This window comes from Lethenteron reissneri, chromosome 64, assembly GCF_015708825.2.
Source record: "Lethenteron reissneri isolate LAM-NWPU_2019-01 chromosome 64, ASM1570882v1, whole genome shotgun sequence".
Taxonomy (NCBI): Eukaryota; Metazoa; Chordata; class Hyperoartia; order Petromyzontiformes; family Petromyzontidae; genus Lethenteron; species Lethenteron reissneri.
In genome coordinates, this window is record NC_083842.1 from 778,743 (window position 1) to 801,955 (window position 23,213).

At 49.0% G+C, this 23,213-nt stretch overlaps 1 protein-coding gene across 1 annotated transcript in view; it reads left to right on the forward strand.

Annotated features, from left to right (window-relative positions):
* LOC133359129 (astacin-like metalloendopeptidase) overlaps positions 1-23,213 on the forward strand; it is a 44,340-nt gene that overhangs the window by 1,272 nt on the left and 19,855 nt on the right. Inside the window, exons 2-3 of the mRNA XM_061577523.1 lie at positions 727-844; positions 7,753-7,940. Of these exons, the coding sequence (XP_061433507.1) occupies positions 727-844; positions 7,753-7,940 (306 nt within the window). The remainder of the gene's footprint in view (positions 1-726; positions 845-7,752; positions 7,941-23,213) is intronic.

Below are 23,213 nucleotides of genomic sequence, written 5' to 3' on the forward strand. Positions count from 1 at the left end.
TGAGAGCCAAGCTTCCTATTGCGTGCAATGCGCTTAGACCACAGGGCCACCCGGCCGTGTAGATCCCAGGAGCATAGCGAAGGGGCCATTGGCGTGTTGCGTTGATAGACAAAGCGACTGTGTGGAGTGGTCGTAGAGAGCGGCACAACGCGGTGCACGGTGTGACATGGAACGGCGTGGCACGGAGCGCTGGGGGGGGGGGGGGTCGCTGCTAGGCAGCCGAGGCCCCTTCAGCCGGCCTCCTACACCTCACACTGCACGGCACTTGCTCCTGTCCTGTTCATCTCATGACATCACAGTAGTGCCTACATTCATCACTGCGGTTCTATACCTATGTACTGTATGCCCGTGTAGGTCAAATCCCCAATACAATGTGATGCAATTTGATGACAGTCATTGGCGATCAGGCAGAGACCATGAGCTCACTACGCTTGAGAGCCCAGTTTTATCTGGTTGGCTAAAACCCGGTGTGGATCCCAGGATCTCAGTGGTGCTGGCTCAGTGTCTGTAAAGAGACATCACCCCTGAGCCACCGAGCCACCTTCAGGCTCTTCATGGCGATGTCAAAGCCAAGAGAGCGAGCTGTTGCTTCTCACTCAAGTCCCTTCGTGTGAGAGTGGGGCTCTAAGGGTACGGCTCTGCATATGAGTGACTCTGACACTGTGTAAGTGTACAAATAACTCGTTTGCCAGTAATAAATATACTTGGGCGTTCTGCTTTTGTCAGACGACTATGACGTGGAAACGATCACAAGGGCGACACAAGAGTTTGAGAAGAAAACCTGCGTCTGGTTCAAACCACACGCAGGCGAAACGGACTTCATTCACATCCAGGACTTGGGCGGGTGAGGGTTTCACACCCCAGATTCACACCAAGAAATCACTCCAAGCATTCGCTACCAGTATTCACTCCCATCGTTAACTCCCAGCATTAACTCCCAGCATTCACTCCCAGTATTAACTACCATAATTCACTCCCAGCATTCACTCTGTTGTATATATTGGGTCTTGTAAAATGTATACAAATAATAACAAATAAAATAAAAAAATGTGTAATTATCTGAAATTATGCTAATTTGTGTAATTATGCAGGAAAGTGTAATTGTATTAAGTTATGCTAGTGTATGCTAATTATGCTAATGTAATTATGATAATTAGGCCCTGCCTTGTTGTCTAGAGTTATATTATCAATCGGGATAATACAATGAATTGCATGAAGTTATGCAAGTGTGATGTAAGTATGCTGATTAAGCTCAGCTTCGTTATCTAGGGTTGTATTATGAATCAGGATAATACAATGATTCTCACTTTAACTTTTACTGATTATGTCTTAGTGTATTTATGCCAGGTCTCAAAATTAAGATCTCACCGCAGGATACAGTTCTTATAATTAAGATTATTATGCATGAACTTAGGAAGGCACCATTCAGACTCTTCTGTGTTAAGCAACTTTAATTTCTAAACAAAAACATAACACTCTAATATGCGAATTATTATGCTAGGAATATCAACACAGTTCTCCTGGAGATGTCCTCATTGATCCGTACATTTAACCCTCAATGATTACGTTTGTTAAACTGGGTCACAGGACAATCGGTTAATTCCTCAGAGTAAAGCGAGCATACACGGCGACAGGAAAGAGTCCTTAAAATTCAATGTGACAATATTCATACAAACAGCAATAAAGAAACATGTGCCTAAGGCAAAAGTAGACCTCAATCAATCCATTGGTAAGATTATGCAATTAACGAAATGTCTTGGAACAATGGTATGAGGCAGTGTGCCTGCTTGTCTAGCAAATGTTATGAATTGGCTAAGGCTTCAGTAAATTCGCGGGAAAGATATTGTGATCAAAATAAATATTTCATCACAATAGTCTCCCTGTGAATGTGTAGATTTGTAACATAGATGTTCTAAATGTTTAGTTTCATCAATTAATTAATTGGTACAGTTATGCAATTAACAAAAAGAATGACTAAAATACTTCTCACGACAATATCCATGTAACTCAATGGGCAAAACACAAGGATAACTTTTGGAGTACTTTTATTAGTCCCAATATGTGCGTTATGTGTGTGTTGGTGTATTGTCTCCTTGCTCAACTCTTTCCGTTAAGCAGACGCCGAGGTGGGGCGTTTCTTGTACCAATTATGCCTTGGTCCCCTGCTGGGTGATAGGTTGTGGGTGTGTGAGTGTGGGCGTGTCATACACAGTGGGGAGCGGTAGTGTAGCGGTTAACGCGCTGCGCTACAAACCTGGCGACCCTGGTTCGATTCCCGCTCACGGCCAACATCAGTGACGATTATCTGAACCGGTCCTGGGCCTCCCCTAGGTCGACTCAGTCTCAAATGAGTACCTGGTGCGATGTGTAACATCGCCACTAGGGAGACAAATGCGGCTGGGCGTGGTGTTGGCCACCCACCCCCTCATGTGCCGTGCCGGCCTTCATAGGTGCTCGCTAACAGCACTTTCCCCTACAGTATGTTAAGGCTATACGGGGGATCTTTGTCTTTGTATCATACACACGGCTCTGTCTCTCTCGCTCGGCGGCAGCTGCAGGCCCCTCCACTGCTGGATGAGCTGAGGCGGCGCGACCCTTGACTTTGAAGGTGCTCGATCACGCTCGCAGCTCGTCCGCAGGTCGCCGGGGCTGGCACTCTTGCTCGGTGCTCTCTGGCGATGCACGATTGCGCTCGCAGCGGTGCCGACCCTTTTGCTCGGTTGCGCTGGTTTCACTCTCAATGGTGAAAGAAACAATAAAAAAAACGAAAAACAAAAGACGAACTCCGCGACTTGTGGCTGCTGCTGATGCAGCTCCCTATCGATGTGCCTGTCACGGGGGCAGATTCCCAGAGTCTGCCGCTTGCAGAACTAAGTTTGCATTATCTGTGTCCTTGCTTATATGTAAAATTCTCTCCCCTCTGCCCACCTTCTCACAAAGGACCGGAATTCCTTTGATTTCGCTCTTTGCTTGTGGGGGGCAGTTGTTCATCCAGTGTCCGTGTGTGTGTGTATGTTCTGATTTATTAAGCAATCTGTTCAAGTTCAAGTTCATTTATTAGGTATAGCCCTGTGAGCCATTCTGCTCTTGAATTGGGTGCAACCGCAACAAACAAAAAACAAAAACATGAACAAATAACATCTTAAAGTAAACATGTGACTAATTGCAAACAGAAAATCCAAGAAAAGACAGCAAAATATTGCAGAAAAAACACCGTACACCAACGCTGTGTGCAAAAATCCCAGTGGGATGCAAGTCAAACAACAACAACAACAACCACAAGACAACTTAGATTAAGGCCATCAGTCTAACTCTGTACTACAACAAACAAACATGGCTAAACCAATACACTTTTCTCAATCACCAAAATAAAGCCATGAAAGCAATGAAAAGCAATCATAGGAACTGTGACGGAATTTTCACAATAAATGGCATAAACAACATGTACTACCAAAACCCTGCAGCCATGGCTGGCTGCATGAGTCACTCCACAACAGCAGGAGCATCAATCGGAGTATTATAATTTTTTAATGCACCTTTAAGATCAGCACACTAAATCAAAACACAGGTCATACTTTGCAGCGATCATCTGGAGCGAAACATTTTATTTTAGGCCACTGAATAGCACTGGCAGCTAGGGGTGTACAACTCCTCTAGAGCAGTTTTGAGTGAAGATCTCATAGGTAGTGACTCAAGTTTCAATTTATTGGCAACAGCATTCCAGACCCTGGGGGCATCAATAGCAAAGGCCCTTCCTCCAGTATATGTACCGCAATAGGGAATATTAAGCTGGTAAATGAGTGTAGACCTTAGGTCTAATTTGTTCTTTGAAACAGAGATGAGATCCAGCAGGTAATCTGCGGATTTTTTTGTAAGTACATCATGAATAAATAAGATCTGGTGCACAAGCCGTCGAACATTCAGAGATGTTAAGTTTGACCCAATGTAGAGATCACAGTGGTGAGTCCTATATGGGCAGTTCAATGCAAATCTTAAGGCTGAGTGATACATTGAGTCAAGCTTCTTCAGTACAGTACTTGGGGCTGATTTATACACAATGTCACAGTAATCAAGCAGAGGCAGTATGGTAGCTTTTATCAATTCCAAACGGAACATAGGGGGGAAGCAGTGCTTGTGTCGATATAGAAAACCAATTAAAATGTTTGTCTTTTTCCCAATATAATCAATGTGATCTTCAAAATTCAGTTTTGAATCCAGGATGACCCCAATATACTTATAGATCTTGACTTGCTCTATTTTATCATTATTTAAGGAATGTAATTGGGGGAAAATAACTTCCCGCTTTAGTCCTGGTGAGAAGCATAGCACCTTGGTTTTGGCAAGATTTAGGACTAGTTTAAGAGCAACTAGCTGATGTTGTAGTTTGTTGAAATCACTCTGGAGCTTAGCAATCACGTCATCCGGAGAGCGGCCAGCAGTAATCAGTACCGTGTCATCTGCAAAAAGATTTACCCTGGAATAATCCAGTTCAGTGCCCAAGTCATTTACATAAAGAGAGAACAAGAGGGGGCCGAGAATGGAACCCTGTGGAACCCCTTTTGTTATCTTAACACTGTTTGACCTCCAACCATCTGTGAATACAGTTTGGGTGCGAGAAAAGAGGTAATTTTTTAACCATTTTACTGTGTTTTCGGAAAAACCGAGGCAACTTATTTTACTAAGCAGGATGTTGTGGTCTACTGTATCAAAATCTTTGGACAATGATGCTTCTTTGATGGACAGGTTGAAAATATGGGCTATAGGTTTGTATATTAGGTGACCAACAGTTAGTAGAGCAAAGACGGGAATACTATCTGCTCCGGTAGAGGAGGACCCTTTGAGGTAGGACAGTTGTTTCAGAACATTACTTTCGTGGATCGGCTGAAAACTAAATTCGCTTAATGTTTGGATAGGGGTGTAGGAATTTGCAAGAGCAGGGGTGACTCCCAATACATTATCAAATAGGGTACCAGCTTCAGAAAAATGAAGGTTAAAATTGTCAACTATTTTTTGGGGATCTGAAAAATTTTCCCCTGTTAAGTCTCCCCATGGCGTTGTTTCTGTCCCCCTCCTCAAGCCACCCCACCATCAATGGAAACAGGTGCTCCAAATGTCCTCCAAGTGCGTCCTTCCAGGCCTTCAACTTCTGCAATAATTAATCTGGAAGGAGGGAGAGGTTCCCCCTGTTCGGTTGCATTCTCCACCCTTTTCCTTCACGGTCGGGGTGTTACATTTTTGTCTCTCTCAAAGAGGGGCGCCGTCTCTTGAAGTGTGACCTCATGTACCATGTTTCTCGTTCACTCTTATTGGTTTTATGTTGAGAGAGAAAGAAACATTATTTTCCACCCCTTATCTTAGTATGTATTACTTTTTGCGGTGTTGACTCTGTAAGTGACTCAAGGTATGTTTTGCGCAGTGTTTGCAGTATGTCCGTCATGGTTTGGACTTTTCACGGTGTCTGATCTCTCAAGTGGAGGCGCCCTCCCTGCAGTTGTGATTTATTGCTACCACGTGCTTCTGGAAGACAAAGGCGGTTGGGAGGCTCTATTGGATACATTTTATCTTGGTCATGTGTGATTGACCTATTTCGCCTTCTATCTCTTCTGGATGACCCTCAGTCTAATACTTCCCAAGTATTATTTGGTCTATTTAGATTTGAAGCTTTCGTGACTGCAGGAATCCATACTCCCTGGTTCTTCGGTAAAGTCACGTAGATAGAAAGATACAGTAACAAACCGTCACAGCCGGATTAGCTGCATCAAGCTAATTCGGCTGTGACGGTCCCACCTGATGACGGAGACTTGTGTTGCCTCCGAAACGTCGTGATTTTTGTTTTATTTTATTTTTATTAATTTTGATGTTTTACCTACGTGACTTTACCGAAAAAACCTAAGAATATGAATCCTTGCAGTCACGAAAGCTTCAAATCTAGAAATATATATGGTGAATAAGAGTAAAATAAGGTAAGTAATAATAAAAGCCACTAATGTAGACTGCAGTCTATAATGTCGATTTGTTCTTGTTGCTAAGTTTCGAACTTTTACCGAAGTAAAAAAAACGCCAGTTGTAACGTCCTTTGCCCTCTTCTGTGTCTGCGTTTTATGCCCCCCCCCCCTTGCACCGGGGTTTGATTACATTTCATGGTTTATCTCCAGCTGCGTTCTTGTATGGCTTGTGAGGGCAGTGGGGTGAGGGGTGAGGGTGTTTTGTTACACCTTTTTTTGTGCCCCATGCTACACCCCGATTGATTATTATTTTAAAAAATATTAGCAGAATTATTCTTAATATACATTTTTGGAAAAAGGCCAATATATACAACTCCAAGCATTAACTACCATCATTAACTCCTATCATTCACTCCCGTCATTCACTCCCATCATTAACTCCCAGCATTAACTATCATCATTCACTCCCATCATTTACTCACAGCATTAACTACCATCATTCACTCCTATCATTCACTCCCATCATTCATTCCCAGAGTTCACTCCCACCATTAATTAACTTCCAACATTCACTACCATTATTAACTCCCAGCGTTCACTCCCATCATTCACTCCAAATATTCACTCCCATCATTCACTCCCATCGTTAACTCCCAACATTCACTCGCATCATTCACTCATAATTCACTCCCATCATTCACTCCCATCATTCACTCCCAACATTCACTCCCATAATTCACTCCCATCATTCAATCCCATCATTCAATCCCATCATTCTCTCTCTCGTGGTACTCCTGTAAAATAGACAACGCTTGCACTGATTTTTGAGCTTTCAGCAGGGTGCGCTTAGTTACACTCTCCTCTGTGCCATGCTGTGTTTATGTTGCAGTCGCATTTGTGAATGGCTGTGTTGGGTATCATTTGTGAATGTGTTTGTGCCCAGTGGCGTGGACTGAATGAAGCCCTCCCCATTCATAAACAGCATTTTGTTCCTCATGGCACAATTCCCTTCCCAAACTCTCCTTGCGTTGTGTTTCATCGTTGTGATCTTGTTGGTGCACCGTGTCCCCTTACTTGACTCGTTTGGATTTATTGGAGCCAATGCATTTTCTGTGCTTGCTATAGCCACTCACTGCCCTATGCTGGGACTGATGGGTGGTAGCACGATGAGGTAATGAAGATAATGGGAACTTCAACATATTTATGTTTAACACGGTTGTTGAGCACAGGCCCAAAACGCCAAGCAGTCAACAACAAACGGCGCTCTCAAAGTGGTAACAGAAAGCGTTCACACGTTTGTTGAATTGAGCTTGGTTGTAAGAGCTGGGGAAAGTGACTGTGGGAGCAAAATCCAAGGAGGAGCAGCGTGAGGGAAGAATCGGGAAGAGAAGCGTGGTGAGCCGCAGTGCGGTGGGTGAACTTCGCATGAAGTTCATGAGATTGGTCATCATGGTCGTAGTGATAGAAGAGTGATAAGGAGGTGACTGACCAATTACCCTGACAGCTTTACGTTGAATGTGTCCAAGAGCAGCGAGGTAGGAACTGAGTGCTGCACCCCAGATATGACAACAGTTTTCTCCAACTTGTGCACCACGTGTGCTTTGTACAGCAATAATAATTGCTCAGGGTTTAAATAAGACCTTGGCAGAGAAAAGAAAACGAAGATTTGTCAACACATCCTTAGCCAGAGCAGCCATTACGTGACAGGTCACGTGAGCTTGTTATGCCAAAGAGATTCATGTGTTCACTTTGGATAAGATAGCATTTGTTATCTATGATGAAACATCTCATGCCTCGTTTCCTCCAGACCTCTCAGCAAGAGCTGGTCACTGCTGGGGAAGCAGGGGGGGGAGCAGCCGCTGTCCCTGGAGCCTGGCAAGGTGACCAAGGGCACAGTTCTGCACGAATTGATGCACGCGCTCGGCTTCCAGCACGAGCACTGCCGCAGTGACCGCGACAAGCACGTCTGGGTGGTGCCAGAGAACATCAAGAAAGGTAATAGGCATCAGCAGTAGCATCACCCTCAGCAGCCACGGTCTGTCTGGTAAAGATATTTTATGGAGAGAGATATATAATCAACACAAAACATACTGTGAATAATGTTGGGGTAATGAAGGGTGGAAAATGTCTCATTTTAGATTAAACTAGACTGCACCTCCAATTTCCACACCTCCGATTAGCACGGTGGACTACGTACCATGCGAAAGACGTTCAACATATAGACTAATTAATGATCCAAGGGAAGGTGGTGCAAATAAGTTTCCAGTCCCACCTCACAGCAGATATTGGCAATACTCTGCAGCATCTCACAGCCTCTGGACATCAGATGAACCAACGGAAGTCGAAACGCGCCTCAACATCGCAAACAAGCAAACATCTGTGTAACCTGCACACCCTTACAGGCAGCAGCACGCAAGCGATGCACCTCAGTCCACTTCCAATGAACGCCCAGTTGAAGATGGTGCATATGAGAGGTGTCGGGAATGCACCCTCTGCCTTGCTTGTGCCTCTGCGCTGCTAGACCGGGGACGATGGAGGCTCGTGCGAGCGAACATGAGCATCATGCTCCCTGCCGTTGTTCAACGAGCGGCTCACCAGCCTTGCTCGACCACGTGAATGCGGCACCGTGGCCACCCGGCTCGGTGGAGCTCCCCTAATGGTTACGAGCAAACGAACGTCTCACTGGGGCAATAATGATGAGAAATATGCACCCTGAATAGGCCCTCATGTGGTCAAATAAATGACATTAATCAAGAAATAAAAATGGAATTGGTTTATCTCATGGTAAATAATGGAAACAGAGTTATAGACGATTAAACACAATGATATAATACAAGTGTAGTGTAGTAGAACGACACTACTGTATTGGATCGGTATGGGGGCTGTAGGCAGGTGTCACGGGGGTCGTGTCGGGCCGTGACACTCTGCGTGAACCCGACGGGACACGTGACCGGATAGAGGCGTGCCAGGGGCCCCAGGGGGTCACGTGGTTGGGGGCTCGGGCCTTCCCGAAGGATCGGGAAGGGGGACGTGGCCTGGGGCGGAGCCGGCCATGCCTGAGTGGTTACAAGCGGGGCATGGACGGAGAGCTGGGCTGTTCTGATGTGTCAAGTTTGGGATGAAGCCACCATCTACGATCCTCGGTCTCCGATCCAGAAATGTAATATCCCCGTGTGTTAGCTAAGTTAGGAATGGTGGTTACCACCCTATGTCGTTAACCTGTTAATGTTAAGAGTTACCCGTTGTCTTTAGATATTAAATAGTGTTGCCTCCAAAGTTCCAGTGTGCGCCTGAATTTAACCCACTACATTTGGTGTCAGAAGTTGCGGAAATTAATTGTTAGGTGTTATTCTAGTATAGTAAAATGTGCGCACGAAGACAACGACTCACCTGGATGCCTTCATACGACGGGGACAGCGGGAAAATCATCCTCCCAAATAGCCCCGGGGACTGCAGCCCCAGTGAAGGAGAGATGGCCCTGCAGACGGGGCGGCGGGACGAACATCACGCCGCTGCTTCGCCGCCGTCCAAAGAGAGAGCGCCGGAGCCGCGGGGAGAGGACGCCGCCGCTGCTGCTGGTGTCCGGGCGGAAAAAAAGCGCGCGCGACCGCCATTTTGGTGGCCCATCAGGACGTGGTTCCCGCCAAAATGCAATTCCTGCCATTTTCAACACCTGCGGAGAAGAGATCTTCGGCCGTCTCGGTGGCGCCCTGTCTCCTGTTCGAGTGCGGGAGGCCGGATTTGTTCGCAAGAGGATGCCGTGCTCACCATCCAAGATTCTTCAGGGCGTCTCAAGTTTCCACCCTGCCATCCTCCGTTCTTCACAGCCTCTAAGGCGAGTTGTGACACGATATGCACCCGGCCCTAAAACACACTTCACCCATCTTGCGTGCGCCAGGTTGCGATTGTGTGTTGTTTTTTCTGCTCGCTGGGTTGCGGAACATGTTTTTCTGGCTGTGTGAGTGGAGGATGAACGCGGCGTCAGTGCTGGTGTTGTGCCGTGACATTTTTTTGTGCAGTTGCGGCGTCGACCGTTATCTTGAGGGGGCAGTTAATGATTAATTCGGTTATGTCGGGGGTCCCGAGCTCCGTTAATATCCCGTGGGTTGCCGTGTTAATGAATCGCGTTGTGACATCTTTTTGTTGTTGTTGCGGAGTAGCGTTTGTTGACAATGTATGGACTGCGACTGTGTTCGCTCGCGATTGTTAACAATGTGTGGGCTGTAGGAAACTTTATTCGCGATTGTTGACGATGTGTTGACTGTATGCAGCTTCGCTCGCGATTGTTAACGAAGTGTGGACTGTAGGAAACTTTGATCGCGATTGTTGACGATGTGAGGACTGTAGGAAACTTTAATCGCGATTGTTGACGATGTGTTGACTGTATGGAGCTTTGCTCGCGATTGCTGGCAATATGTAGACTGTATGGAGCTTTGCTCGCGATTGCTGGTGATATGTAGACTGTATGGAGCTTTGCTCGTGATTATTGACTACTAGCGGTAAGTGACCGGCGTTGCCCGGGCGAAAAAGACAGACACACACATCGACCTACACACACAGACATTGAGCCACACACAGAGAGACATCGACTTACACACACACACACACACGTATGTACTCATACACACATAGACATCGACTTTAGAGGCCGATCGAAACTGAATTTCTGGTTTCGGCCGAAACTGAAAGTAAACCGAAAGTTAAAAATTTACTTTCGGCCGAAACTGAAAGTAAACCGAAAGTTAAAAAATTACTTTCGGCCGAAATCGAAAGTAAACCGAAAGTAAACTTTTTGGCTTCGGCCGAAACAGAAACTATGCCGAAAGAGGCCATTTGCCAACTTTCGGCGCCGAAACCGAAACCGAATTTCGGTCGGCCTCTAGACGCATCACAGACTCGCACGCACGCACACCCAAGCCCCCTCCTGCGGTGTGGAACCCATGTGGAGGAGGAGGAGGTGGGTTGGGATGGGGTGGTGGGAGGGTTGAATTGGATCATTGGAGGGGGTGGGTGGGTTGGTGTGTGTGTGGCTGTTGGGTGGATGAGTGAGTGAGTGTGCGCACGCGTGTATGCACACTGTTGTCATCAGCATGCTGCTATAATCTGCTGAGTGTGCTGTGCGTGCGCGCGTCTGTGTGCTGTGCGTGCGCCCGCATGTGTTTGTGTTGTGTGTGCCTCGAGCTGCCTGTGAGCCGCTCAATCAAAAGTGCTCCTGGTGGACTGCTGCTGCTGCGAGTGCAGGCTGTGCGTGTGCTGCTTGCTGCTGCTCACTAGTTTGGTGGTTTTGGGGGGAAAGTAATTTTTTTCTTATTCTTCTCCGTCGTCTGTCTTATCCCACCCCACCACCACCACCACACCCCTCTCACCCCCATCCTTGCTTGAGTGTGCGTGTGTGCGCTGCTTGCGATCGCCGGAGAGAGTGAGGAGCGTCTGCCATCAACCACCGCCGTCGCCTCTGCTGCCCGGAGTCGCATGCGCGCGCGTGTAGTTTAGAGGCCGACCGAAGCTGAATTTCTGGTTTCGGCCAAAAACGAAACCAGACCGAAAGTAAAAAATTACTTTAGGCCGAAACCGAAAGTCAACCGAAAGTAAAAAATTGACTTTCGGCCGAAACTGAAAGTAAAAAATTTACTTTCGGCCGAAGCCGAAAGTCACAAATTGACTTTCGGCCATAACCGAAACTGTGCCGAAAGAGGCCATTTGCCAACTTTCGGCGCTGAAACCGAAACCGAATTTTGGTCGGCCTCTAATCGAGTTGAGATACACACACATGGAGTTACACAAATCGACGTACACATATACAGCGACTCACACACACGTGTACGTAGACTCTCACACACACATCGACCAAAGCACACATATGGACTTACATACGCATATATCGACTAAGGAACACACATATGGAGCCACGCACACACATGGACTTACACACACACATCGACTCACAAACACACATACATAGACTCACACACACATTGGCCTAAACACACATACACATATGGACTCACACACACAGACATAGACTTTAGATACACACACATGGAGTTACACACACACATCGACTTCCACACACACATATGGACTTACACACAGATATGAATACAAAAACCGCCACTCGCCACTAAGTGGCAGTGATGTCACCACGACGCTTGTGCCAGGCCATGTGCACCTTGAGGCCACGTGAAGTGTTGAACGCCCGCAGGCAGGAGGTCACGGGGCAGACCCAGGTGCCAGGGGTCGACTGACTGAGATGACCGAGATGACTGGCTGATGCACCACCTGTGCCCCCTACTGTGCCAACTTGCTGTGCTTTAGCCACCCAGCGCTCCGCTCGTTGTTGTGAGCGTCGTTCCTCCGCCCTCTGTTGTTGTTGGAAGGCAACTGCCTCCAACTTCCCAGTAGCGTCGTTCACGAGCCTTATTCACTGAGGCCGATCTTGACACCGCTGGTACCAGTCATCGGCAAGTCCACACAGCTCGACATCCTTTTGTACCACGTCACTCCATCTCTTCTCTAGCCAGTGCCACACCCATTTAGCCCCCTCGATCCGGCCGAACAAAATCTGTTTGGGCATGCGGTGATTGGGCATGCGGGCTACATGGCCCAGCCAACGCAGCCTTGCCTGCCGGAGGAGCTCACCGATGGGACTTTGCCCAGATCTTTGTGAGCTCCTCACACAATCCAGCCTGGTTTTACCCGGGCCTGCTCACCATCATGAAGGTCCTTAATGATCGTGAGCAGAGGGTCAGGGACTCCGAAAGCACGAAGAACAGCCCAGAGCCCAGGCCTACTGATGGTATCATAGGCCTTGACCAGGTCAATAAAGCAGAGATGTCGGTCTTGTTGGAATTCCATACACCTCTGCTGTAGCAGACGGACAGAAAATATGGCATCTGTGCAGGACCGCCCTTTCCTGAAACCACATTGGAGCTCCGCAAGCCTTTCCTCAGCGTGCCTAGCAAGCTGATGTTGAATAATCCTTGCCAGGACCTTTCCCGGCACACTGAGGAGTGAGATGCCCCTGTAGTTGTTACAGTCTGTGCGGTCCCCCTTCTTAAAGAGGGGGACTACCAGGGAATTCTTCCAGTCCTGTGGAACCTGTCCAGTGGTCCAGACTGTTGTTATGATGTCATGTAGGGCAGTCTGTGCACAAACGCCACCCTCCCTCAGCATTTCGCTTGGGAGATCATATCTGCCTGGTGCCTTTCCTGGTCTCAGACTCTGGATCGCCTTCAGTACTTCCTCAACAGATGGCACCTCAGCCAGCCGCTCACAGGGGGTGACTTCTTCCAATATTTGAGGCACCGCAGCCTCAGCAGGGTCATCCCCACTTTGTGCCACGATGTTTTCCTGGCTGAGGGATTTCCCCTCCCCCAGGACCTCACATAAATGCTCAGTAAATATGCAAACCTGTTCCTGGGGGTCCGAGATTGGATCACCATTTTTTCCCCTAATGATGGTAATAGGTGTGGCACTGCAGGTTACTTTTTTGATGGAGATAAATAGGGATTTGTGATCGCGGGCCACTGAGGCAGACTCCATCTCCTCAGCAACTCGCGACCACCACCCATCCTTGCAGCGCCTCACGGCTCTCCGAACCTCCGAGCGAAGGTTGCGGTTAGCCTCCTCATTCTCTGACGTGGGATGCTGTAGACGATTAGAGTGGGCCTGTCGCTTTTTCTCAATCATCCTGAACACCTCCTCTGTCAGCCAGGGTCTCTGGGGAGGTCTGGACCGCGTCCTCAAAGCAGCCATTGCAGCTGCATGAGTCACAGTCCTAAACCTCGCCCATTTACCCTCGACATCAGGAGGAGTGGGGGACGATGCCAATCCCAGCCGCAAGCGATGATGGAATTCTCGCTTGCAACTCTCATCAGCTAATTGAGACCAGGCCACCTTAGGTTGGAATGGGGTCCTGGGTGTACACCCACCACCGGAGTGAAAGAATAGCAGGCGCATCTTACAGATGACTAGTCGATGGTCAGAAGGCAGATCAGCTCAACGGTAGGTCCTGGTGTTAAGGACATGGGCTCGCATTCGCTGGTCCGTCACTATGTAGTCCAGCAGATGCTCTTGCTTGGACCCGGCATCCATCCATTATGTTGTGTGGATGCGCTAATGCCAGAACAGCGTGTCGGTAATTACAAGCCCATGGGCTGCACAAAAATCTAGCAACCTCCTACCATTGTTATTGAGCTGATCTGGCCCATGCCTTCCAATCACTCCAGACCAGGTGCCAGCATCATGACCAACTCGGGCATTGAAGTCACCCAACAAGATGGCGACAGAGCTGTAGCTGGCTGCAGTCCCGGGTCACACTCACAGTTTATCAACTGTAACCAAACCTCGTACCTTACCCACGTCCTTCTTCACTCACCACTGCTCTTCTTACTTTCACCTTCCACTACATTTTTCTAATAATTTATTTTGTTTTATTATTTTCATTATTACTTTGGCGTCACCCGAGTTTTGGATGGTGGCAGATCCCTGCACCCAACCCTGCCTGCCTCGCGTTCACTGCACACGCCCCGCTGCGCTACAACAGCTGAAAAATGCCGGCTGCTGCAGTGTCACACAACCCGGCTTACCTGCCACATCGCACAGCTGAGGGGCAGTGCGGGTAAACGAGGCCTGCTGCTCTGACTCACGAGGCTGGAGGATGCTGGCTGCATTGTTCATGCAGTGCGGCTTAACAGCCGCCCTGGGTACAGTTCCTGCCAGCAACGTCCTCAGAAGGCACCTCTTCCGGCACTATCGGTGAGTGGGAGCTTGGCGTGCCCCAGCATCGCCAGCAAGTGGGAGTTCGACGTGCTCCATCCACTGTTCAACACCATCAGCGAGTGGGAACGTCATCTCCTCAACACGAGAAAATTGGCTTGCTGCTGCCCCTGCACCACCAGTGAACGGGAGCTCTGCGAGGTTCGTCCACCCTGCTGCATCACCTGCGAGCTGGAGCACAGCGCGTGGTCAGCTAATCCACTGGACCTCGTGTTCTTCTGGCTGCTCCATTGTACGCCCCACCTGCATGGTTCTGTATGCCCGTGTATGCGCTCAACGAGTGTTTACACAGGCGTGTACGCATCCGCTACGTACGGGGAAGTGCTTGCTGATGGCGCGGAGCTTGGACAATGCTACCTCGACTTGCTGCTCCGGGCAGCAGAGCCGCTGATTGGAGTCCACCCGAATCTTGGCCCCCTCATCACCACCATCGGTACAGCATGGGCTGATATAATAGGGCTTCGACATGCACCTACTCTTCATCACTTGCACCTGGAACCCGCGCTCCTGAGGACGCTCTCTGGCCTTGGGCTTCTTCGAGGTCAACGTCAGAGACTGCATCGGCACCGTGGTTGCAGAGGTGGTAGGGGCCGCCGTTCACAGGTCAACCTTCAACCAGCGATCTCCTCTAATCCCTCAATGCCTCTTCACATCCACCTTCACACATCCGCCTCGGCCTACTCAACTCATGCTCCATTACCAATAAATCAGCCCTGATTCACGATACCATCTCGGACCACCACATCGACCTTTTGCTCATTACTGAGACCTGGTGCAGGCAATAATCACCACCAGCCATATCTCTGGAAGTTGCACCCATGGGATAAAAGGTTCTTCATAAACCTCGCGCAACTAATCAGCAGGGTGGTGGCTTAGCGGTCGTTTACAATGCACACTTGAAAATTAAAGAGCTCTATCTACCGATGGCTCCCGCCGCCTTCGAGATCCAGTCCGTATCCCTTACTACTAACAACGAGTGCTTTTCCATAATTTCCATCTATCGCCTTCCAGATGGCAGCATCAATATATTCTTAAACGAGCTTTCGGAATTCCTTTACCTCATTCCTAACCCATCTCACAGGCTCGTGCTTACAGGTGACTTTAATTGCCCCGGCAATACCCCAGTCTTCATCGATAGTCACCTTGAGTCAACCTTGGCCTGCCATAACCTGGTCATCACAAACTCAGGCCCCACCAGAGCTTCCTCAACAAATGCTGAGAGCATGCTCGACCTGGTTCTGGAACCTCACCAGCATCGACGCATCACTGCACTGGGAGTTTTCCAAACTGGTTACTCCGACCACCGCCTCATACTTTTTTCTCTCCAAATTCCCAAGCCAATCACCATCAAATTCACCCGCAACTCGCGTAATTTCAAGGGTATCGAGTTTTCTGCTTTACACCACCTCCTTGCAAATTTGCCTTTAATGTTATCCCCATAATCGGATCCAACCGTCTGCACTCTCCAACTAGAAGCTGACATGAGGGCGGCACTGAACAAACTGGCTTCATTAAAATCACGAACCGCTAGGCAGTCTTCCCACGACACTCACTGGCTCTCAAGAGACGCCATCGTTGCTAAGCGAACCAGGAGGCGCCTTGAAAGTATCGCATCCTGCAGTGGTCTACCTGCTGATCGACTTGTCTACAGAGTTGCCTGCAGGAAAACTAACAAAATTATCCTTGTCTCATGTTCCTCCTACATTGAAGAAGGCATCAAAACAGCAACCGGAAAACCGCGCATTCTATGGAAAACCCTCAAAGATCTTCTACATCCTGGTAGCACCATGATCCCTCACCTTAGCGATCCCCTGGCCTCACTGAAACTTGACGCCTCTTTTAATACTTACTTCACCAACAAGCTGATCACCATCGCAAACTCTTGCACGTCTATCCACACATCGCACCATTGTACCCCGCTCAAGTTACCTGAAATTGTAAGCACTCACCCAGACACCTTTCTAACTACGCTCAAGCCGGTGTCTACAAAAGACGTTTTCTCTTTAATTGAATCACTTCAATTGAAGTAATCTCCACTCGACGTGCTCCCAGGTTCCTTGTTCAAGCAATGTGCTCCGGAACTCGCCATCATGATCAGGAACATCGCAAATGCCTCATTCGCTATGGGGTGTTTTCCATCTAACCTCAAATATGGCCTGGTTTCTCCCTTGTTAAAGAAACCAAGTCTCGACCCGGATGACCCATCTAGTTATCGTCCCATCACTAATCTCTCGAACCTCTCTAAACTCCTTGAATGACTAGCCCTCGTCCAGCTAAAACCACACATCACCTCCTCCACAAACTACTGCTGCTTCCAGTCAGCTTACCATCAAAACTACTCCACAGAAACAGCACTCAGTAGAGTGCTCGATGACATTTTAATGATCATTGATTCCGACTCCATTGTTGCACTTGTAAGTCTTGACATTTCATCAGCCTTCGACACCATCAACCACTCGCTCCTTAACTTCCCTCCTGAAATCCGACTTCGGTATATGTGGCTCAGCACTCAAGTGGATAGTTTAATACCTTTCTGACCGGCAATTTTCAGTCAGGATGGGCACGTCCACATCGCCTGAAATAAAAGCATTATGCGGGGTTCCCCAGGGCTCCGTCCTAGGTCCCCTGCTCTTCACAGCCTACACTTCCCCGAGCGGTCGGCTCATCGCAAGCTTCGGTGTTAAGCACCACTCATACGCGGATGACACTATTCTATTCACCGGCATCGATTCTAGCAATTCATCTGGATTTGAGAAGCTCTCGGAATGTACCACCGCCTTGCAACAGTGGTTCACTGCACACAACCTAGCCCTTAATCCGAAAAAGTCAGTGGCCATCATGTTATGTACCAAGCAACGTCTCAACTCATCATCTTTGGTCACAGCATCAGGTTCACTGATCACTTCAGCTACCTCGGTGTCATCCTAGATTCAACTTTATCCTTCGACCGTCAAACCAATCATATAATCAGTTCATGTAGCTTTCACCTGAAGGCTCTCAGACACCTACGTCCTCTCATCTCCACTGAAATTGCCAACACATTGGCATGTTGCATAGTTGGGTCTCGCTTTGACTATTGCAACTCCGTCCTAGTCCGGACCTCCACTGGCAACCTCAAAAAACTTCAGAGACTACAAACCAACCTAGCACGCGTCGTCATTGGCCACACTCATCCCCGTCTCGACTCACTTGCCTGTCTTCGTGCCCTCAACTGGCTACCCATCGCCAGTAGGGTCATATACAAGATCGCCTGCCTCTGCCACCATGCCCTCACATCCGCCTGCCTGCCGTACCTTTCTTCATTATTGACAAATTGCAGCTCAGCACACGGCAGATGCCTGCGCAACGCGACTCACGACCTCCTCTTGATACCAAGATCCAGGATGGTCATGTCTATGCGCCGCTTCTCGATGGCAGCCCCAACAGTCTGGAACGCTATCCCTTTGCACATTCGCAGCATCACCTCAATCGCCTCCTTCAAGCGACACTTAAAAACTCACCTCTATAACCATGCTTTCGAGCAAGTCTGAGCTTGGCTCCACACCTCTGAGTTGCAGCCGTTACGTCCGCAAATTTGCGCGCGTTATAAATTGCATTATTATTATCCCGAGGGCCCACTTTAGCCAGCACCTGTGACAGGAGGTCATAGAAGGCATCTGACTCATCGACTTTTCCTGCATCCCTCCACGGATGTTCGTCTTCGGTGGGGGCATACGTAACCACGACCACCACTCCTCGCCTCCGGTTAATGGGAAGTCGAGCCCAAAGTAGCCTGGGGCTTACAGCTTCCCACACCTCACCGCCACGCTCCCATGCGCCCTTCATTCTTTTGTTCAGAAGAAGAGCCACACCATGTTGTTTGGCAGTCTCCTGCCCCGAGTAGAAGACTGTCCACCCCTCATGGTGGCAGGAGCCAGAGCCGGTCCACCGGACCTCCTGAATGCCACAGAGATCCAGGCGGTACCGGTCCAGCTCCCGACAGAGAAGTGGCAGCCTCTCCTCCACAGTGAGCATTCGACCATTCCACGTGGCCATCCGTAGTGGCTTTTCGTTCTTTCTGGAGGAGCCCCGAGGGTAAAGATTCAATCTCCTGGCTCTGCCAAATGGGGTATGGCCAGGAGACGTCATAGACACCTGTCCTTCCGGGGCCTCCGGCACAAGCTTATTAGTACATATTTTAGTCGTGGTTTAGTGGTAATTTATTGAAGGTGGAGGGGTTACCAGCCCCTTGCACCCGTCCAGAGCCCCCATTTAGCCACTGTGGTGGTCACAGACGCCATGAGGGGAAAGGCTTAACGGAATTGGCCCTCCCCCCCTCAGCACTGTCCACGACAGAGTTGCCTGTCCGGCACCGCGAGGAGGTAGGGGGTTGTTTTTGCCGGACTATGAACACACATACATATGGACACACACACATACACATCGACGTACACACACACATCGACTGACACACATAGACACACACACACATGGACTGACATGCACACTTGGACTTACACACACACTTTGACGTACACAGACACACACATCTGGCGTTTCCCGGGCAAAAAAGGCACAGACACATATCGACTTACACATATGGACCTAAACGCACACACATATGGACTCAAACACGCAGACACATCGACTGACACACACACATCGACTTACACAGAAATCCCCGATTCTGCCACAGATAGAGCAATTTTCTCTCTCTGACGAGCCTTAGCAAGGAGCAGTTTGAAAACAAAGGCCTTCCCAGTACTAGCAGGTGCATCAAGGAAAAAAGAGACTCGATTTGTAGTCTCAATGTCTTCCAAGATTTTCGTGTAGGCTTCTATTTGTGCATCTGTAGTATAATAAACTACGGCGGGAGACCACTTGATGGGTAGCACACTTTATTATAACTTGTTCTTTCCACAATAACACGTGTGGTCACTACAGCTCACTGTTCCTGCCACAATAACACGTGTGCTCACTACAGCTCACTGTTCCTGCCACACTCACACGTGTGGTCACTACAGCTCACTGTTCCTGCCACACTAACACGTGTAGTCACTACAGCTCACTGTTCCCCCGTTCCACCCGGCTACACACACACGGGCTCTCCAGCCCCGTAGCTTCCAGGGGAACCTACAGACCCACCCCAGCTTGGGTATGGGTCACGACCACTGGGTCCCGTGGCCCGGCCCTCACACGGATGTCCGGCCCCGGATCCCAAGGTCCTGCCTCTGAGCCACACAGAGTCCCGGTCCTTACAAGGACTGGCGGGACTAGGGGTCTCAGGGCCCTATCTCTTCCTCCTCCGTCTTACGTCTTCACTGGTCACCAACTCCCTGAGCGCCCGCGCGCACCGCCTTATATAGCCCTCCGCTCCCGAGGAGACGGAGACTATGCGGACCGCGATGTGAGCACCCACCTTAGTCGACCAATCACGACGCGCTGCCATACGATCCGTTTCCCCCAGTGCGTGTTACCACCACACAACCAATCACGCCGCGCTGCCACACGATCACTCCCTGTCAGCGCGCGTCACCAACATACAGCCAATCACCACCACATAACCCATGACCCCGCGCTGCCCTATGATCCCTCACCGTCAGCGCGCGTCACCGACACACAGCCAATCACCACGCGCTGCCACACTATCCCTTCCAGCGCGTATCACCACTACATATCCATGAGCTTTGGTTAATTTTACTAAATAAATTTAAGAAGCTGTAAAGCATAATAGCATAAATTTCGATTTAAAGCTTTCGTGACTGCAGGGATTCATCTTCTTGGTTCTTTCGGTAAAGTCACGTAGAATGGAAATAATAAAATAATAAAAATAAAACATAATAAAATAATTCTCACGACGTTTCGGCCACAACGCAAGTAGCCGTCCTCAGGTGGAGAACAGGTCTGTCTACCGAAAGAACCAAGAACATAATAGCATATTTAACGTAGGATCTCTTGAGCAAGGGCATGCAGGTTGTCCCTGTAGGGCGTTGGTAGCCCCATTGACGTGAGGTATTTTCCACCAATGAAGTGCAGTTTGTCCTGGAGGAGGATGAGGGCCTGTTTGAAGATGACATCAGAAAAGTTGACGGCGAGGTTTGTATTTAGTCATTGAGCTCCGTGGAAGATGTCCTCACTCATGGCCTTTTTTTATTTTTGCCAGTCCCATGGGGTTAGATGGGCTGGAAACTTGAAGATTTATGCAGAAGAGCAATGTCAGTTGGAAAGGGGACTGACCAACAGAAGCTTCTGTCATAGCTTAATGAAAATGGTGATCATGCGCAAGAATTGCACGAAGATTGCAAGCTTCCTTGTATGTTTGACGGACAACTCCTTGTACTGTTTAGATGTCTTGGAAAGATTTGTGCCCTTTGGCAACATGGAGAAGCATTGGGAGAAAGTAGCACTGGTGATTGTTGGGATAAACTGTATAGACTCGCCCTAAGGCATCCGATTCACAGTCAGCAGCACGTTGCTTCAATGTATTTTTAGCAGCCCATGTGTAGAGGAGTAATATGGGGACGTGACATCATGTGTGCCATCCAGTGCGATGACGTCACGTCTTCTAGAGTATTTAAGGGAGACTCCGTGACGAAAGTGGGGTCACTGTGGGAACAGGTAGAGTTAGAAGGGTAGAGAGGGAACTAGGGTGTAGAGGGACGAAGTTGTGAGTCTGGAAGAGAAGCCGGTGGTAGCCGATAGAGGTGCTCTCTCTCCGGTCGGTGGAGTTAGCAGAGTCCCCGATCCGACACAAGAGAGAGAGAACGGAGCTAGCCGGCAGGGACGCGGACTCAGAGTAGGACCCCTAACTCCTGGGAGTTGTCTACCCTTGTGTATTTGTAATATCTTTAATAAACCTTTGGCGGAAGCCCCTCAACTTTCCTTCATCTCCGAGTGCGTCCTGGGAACTCCTCAACACATGTATAGTAGGAGGGAACTTAATGGTAGAGCAGGTTGGCATCAAATGGATCAGTTGGGCACAAAACAAAGAACGCCATAAGGGTGGTATGTTGTGGAGCCAGGGCCTGTTGTTGGGCATTTCCTTTGGTGACGTAGATGCGTTGACCATTTTGGAGGTGAAGTGCCAAATGGACGACTGTGGGGGAACGGTCATGGATGGGGAATCCAATAATTCAGCAAATGGCCTCATTGTTGCTGATGTATGTTCGTTGGAAAAAAAGTTTGAGCTCATGCACACTTTGCCCCTCTGTATTGTAAGGCAAAGACAGCCATGTAAGAGCCTTTGTTGATGTATTGGCAAACATATTTGATGGCTTTTTTTAAAATAGCAGAATTTAACATTGAAGTGGGCCTGGAAGATCTTGCACAGGAGAGGGCAGTATGGAACGATCCAAGGGTTGTGAACCTTAATTAGCGAGTTAGTGGCAGGTCTGAGCGTTGTTTGACATCCACCATGCTCGGTATTTCTGTTACGATATAGAGGATGTAGGGACTGTATGGAGCTTTGCTCGTGATTATTGACGATGGGTCGACTGTTTTGAGCTTTGCTCGTGATTGTTAATTATGTACGGACTGTATGGAACATTGCTTGTGAGTGTGACATATTGTGCCAGTGATTTCGAATTGGGATGCTGGCTGTGGCCTATCCTGGGGCACAGATCCTGACCAGGATGCCCCTGTGATTGTCGCATGTCTGACACGAGAGTTGTGGTCCCGTCGTGCTGTGGCAGACAGTTTGACCTGACAGCCCGGAGGCGAGACACTCTGTGGCGTGTCTAGCTTAGTGGGCTGTGTGCTCACATGGTTCAGAGAGTAGTGGTCCTGTATTGCTGTGGCAGACGTCTTGACCTGAGGGCGCGGAGGTTGAGACCCTCCGTGGCACGTCTAGAGCTGTAGGCTCGATCTGACAGCCCGGAGATCGAGACACTCCGAGGCGTGTCTAGCTTAGTGGGCTGTGGGCTCACATTACTGGGGAGTGGTGGTCCCATCATGTTGCGACTGATGGCTTGACCTTACGGCCCGGAGGTCGAGACCCTCCATTGCGCGTCTGGAGCTGTAGGCTCGATCTGACAGCCCGGAGATCGAGACACTCCGAGGCGCGTCTGGAACAGTGGGCCAGAGGCTCCCAGAGTTCAGGAGTAGTGGTCCCGTTAAGTTGTGGCAGTTACCCTAAGTTGTTCAGGGTGCATGTTGTCGAGTGAGCGAACGTCCTCTCAGCTCGGTTGGTACAGCTGATTGCTACAGTGTGAGCTTTGGAGAGGTGTTGTTGTGACTTCTCAGCTCAGTTGGTACAGTTAAATGCTGCAATGTGAGTCTTGGAGAGAGGGGTTGGTGTGTCCTATCAGCTCGGTTGGGACAGCTGATTGCTGCAATGCGATCCTTGGAGAGAGACTGGTTTAAATTTCCCCCGATATGGCCGACACATGCAACTGACTGTGGCGACGCGTCGGAAAGGCAGGGCAAGTATGTGACATGATGTCCGTTGTGGTCCCCAAGGGAGGGCTGCTGAGATGTAAGCGCGGGAAAACCGCGGTGATGCGGTTCACGCAT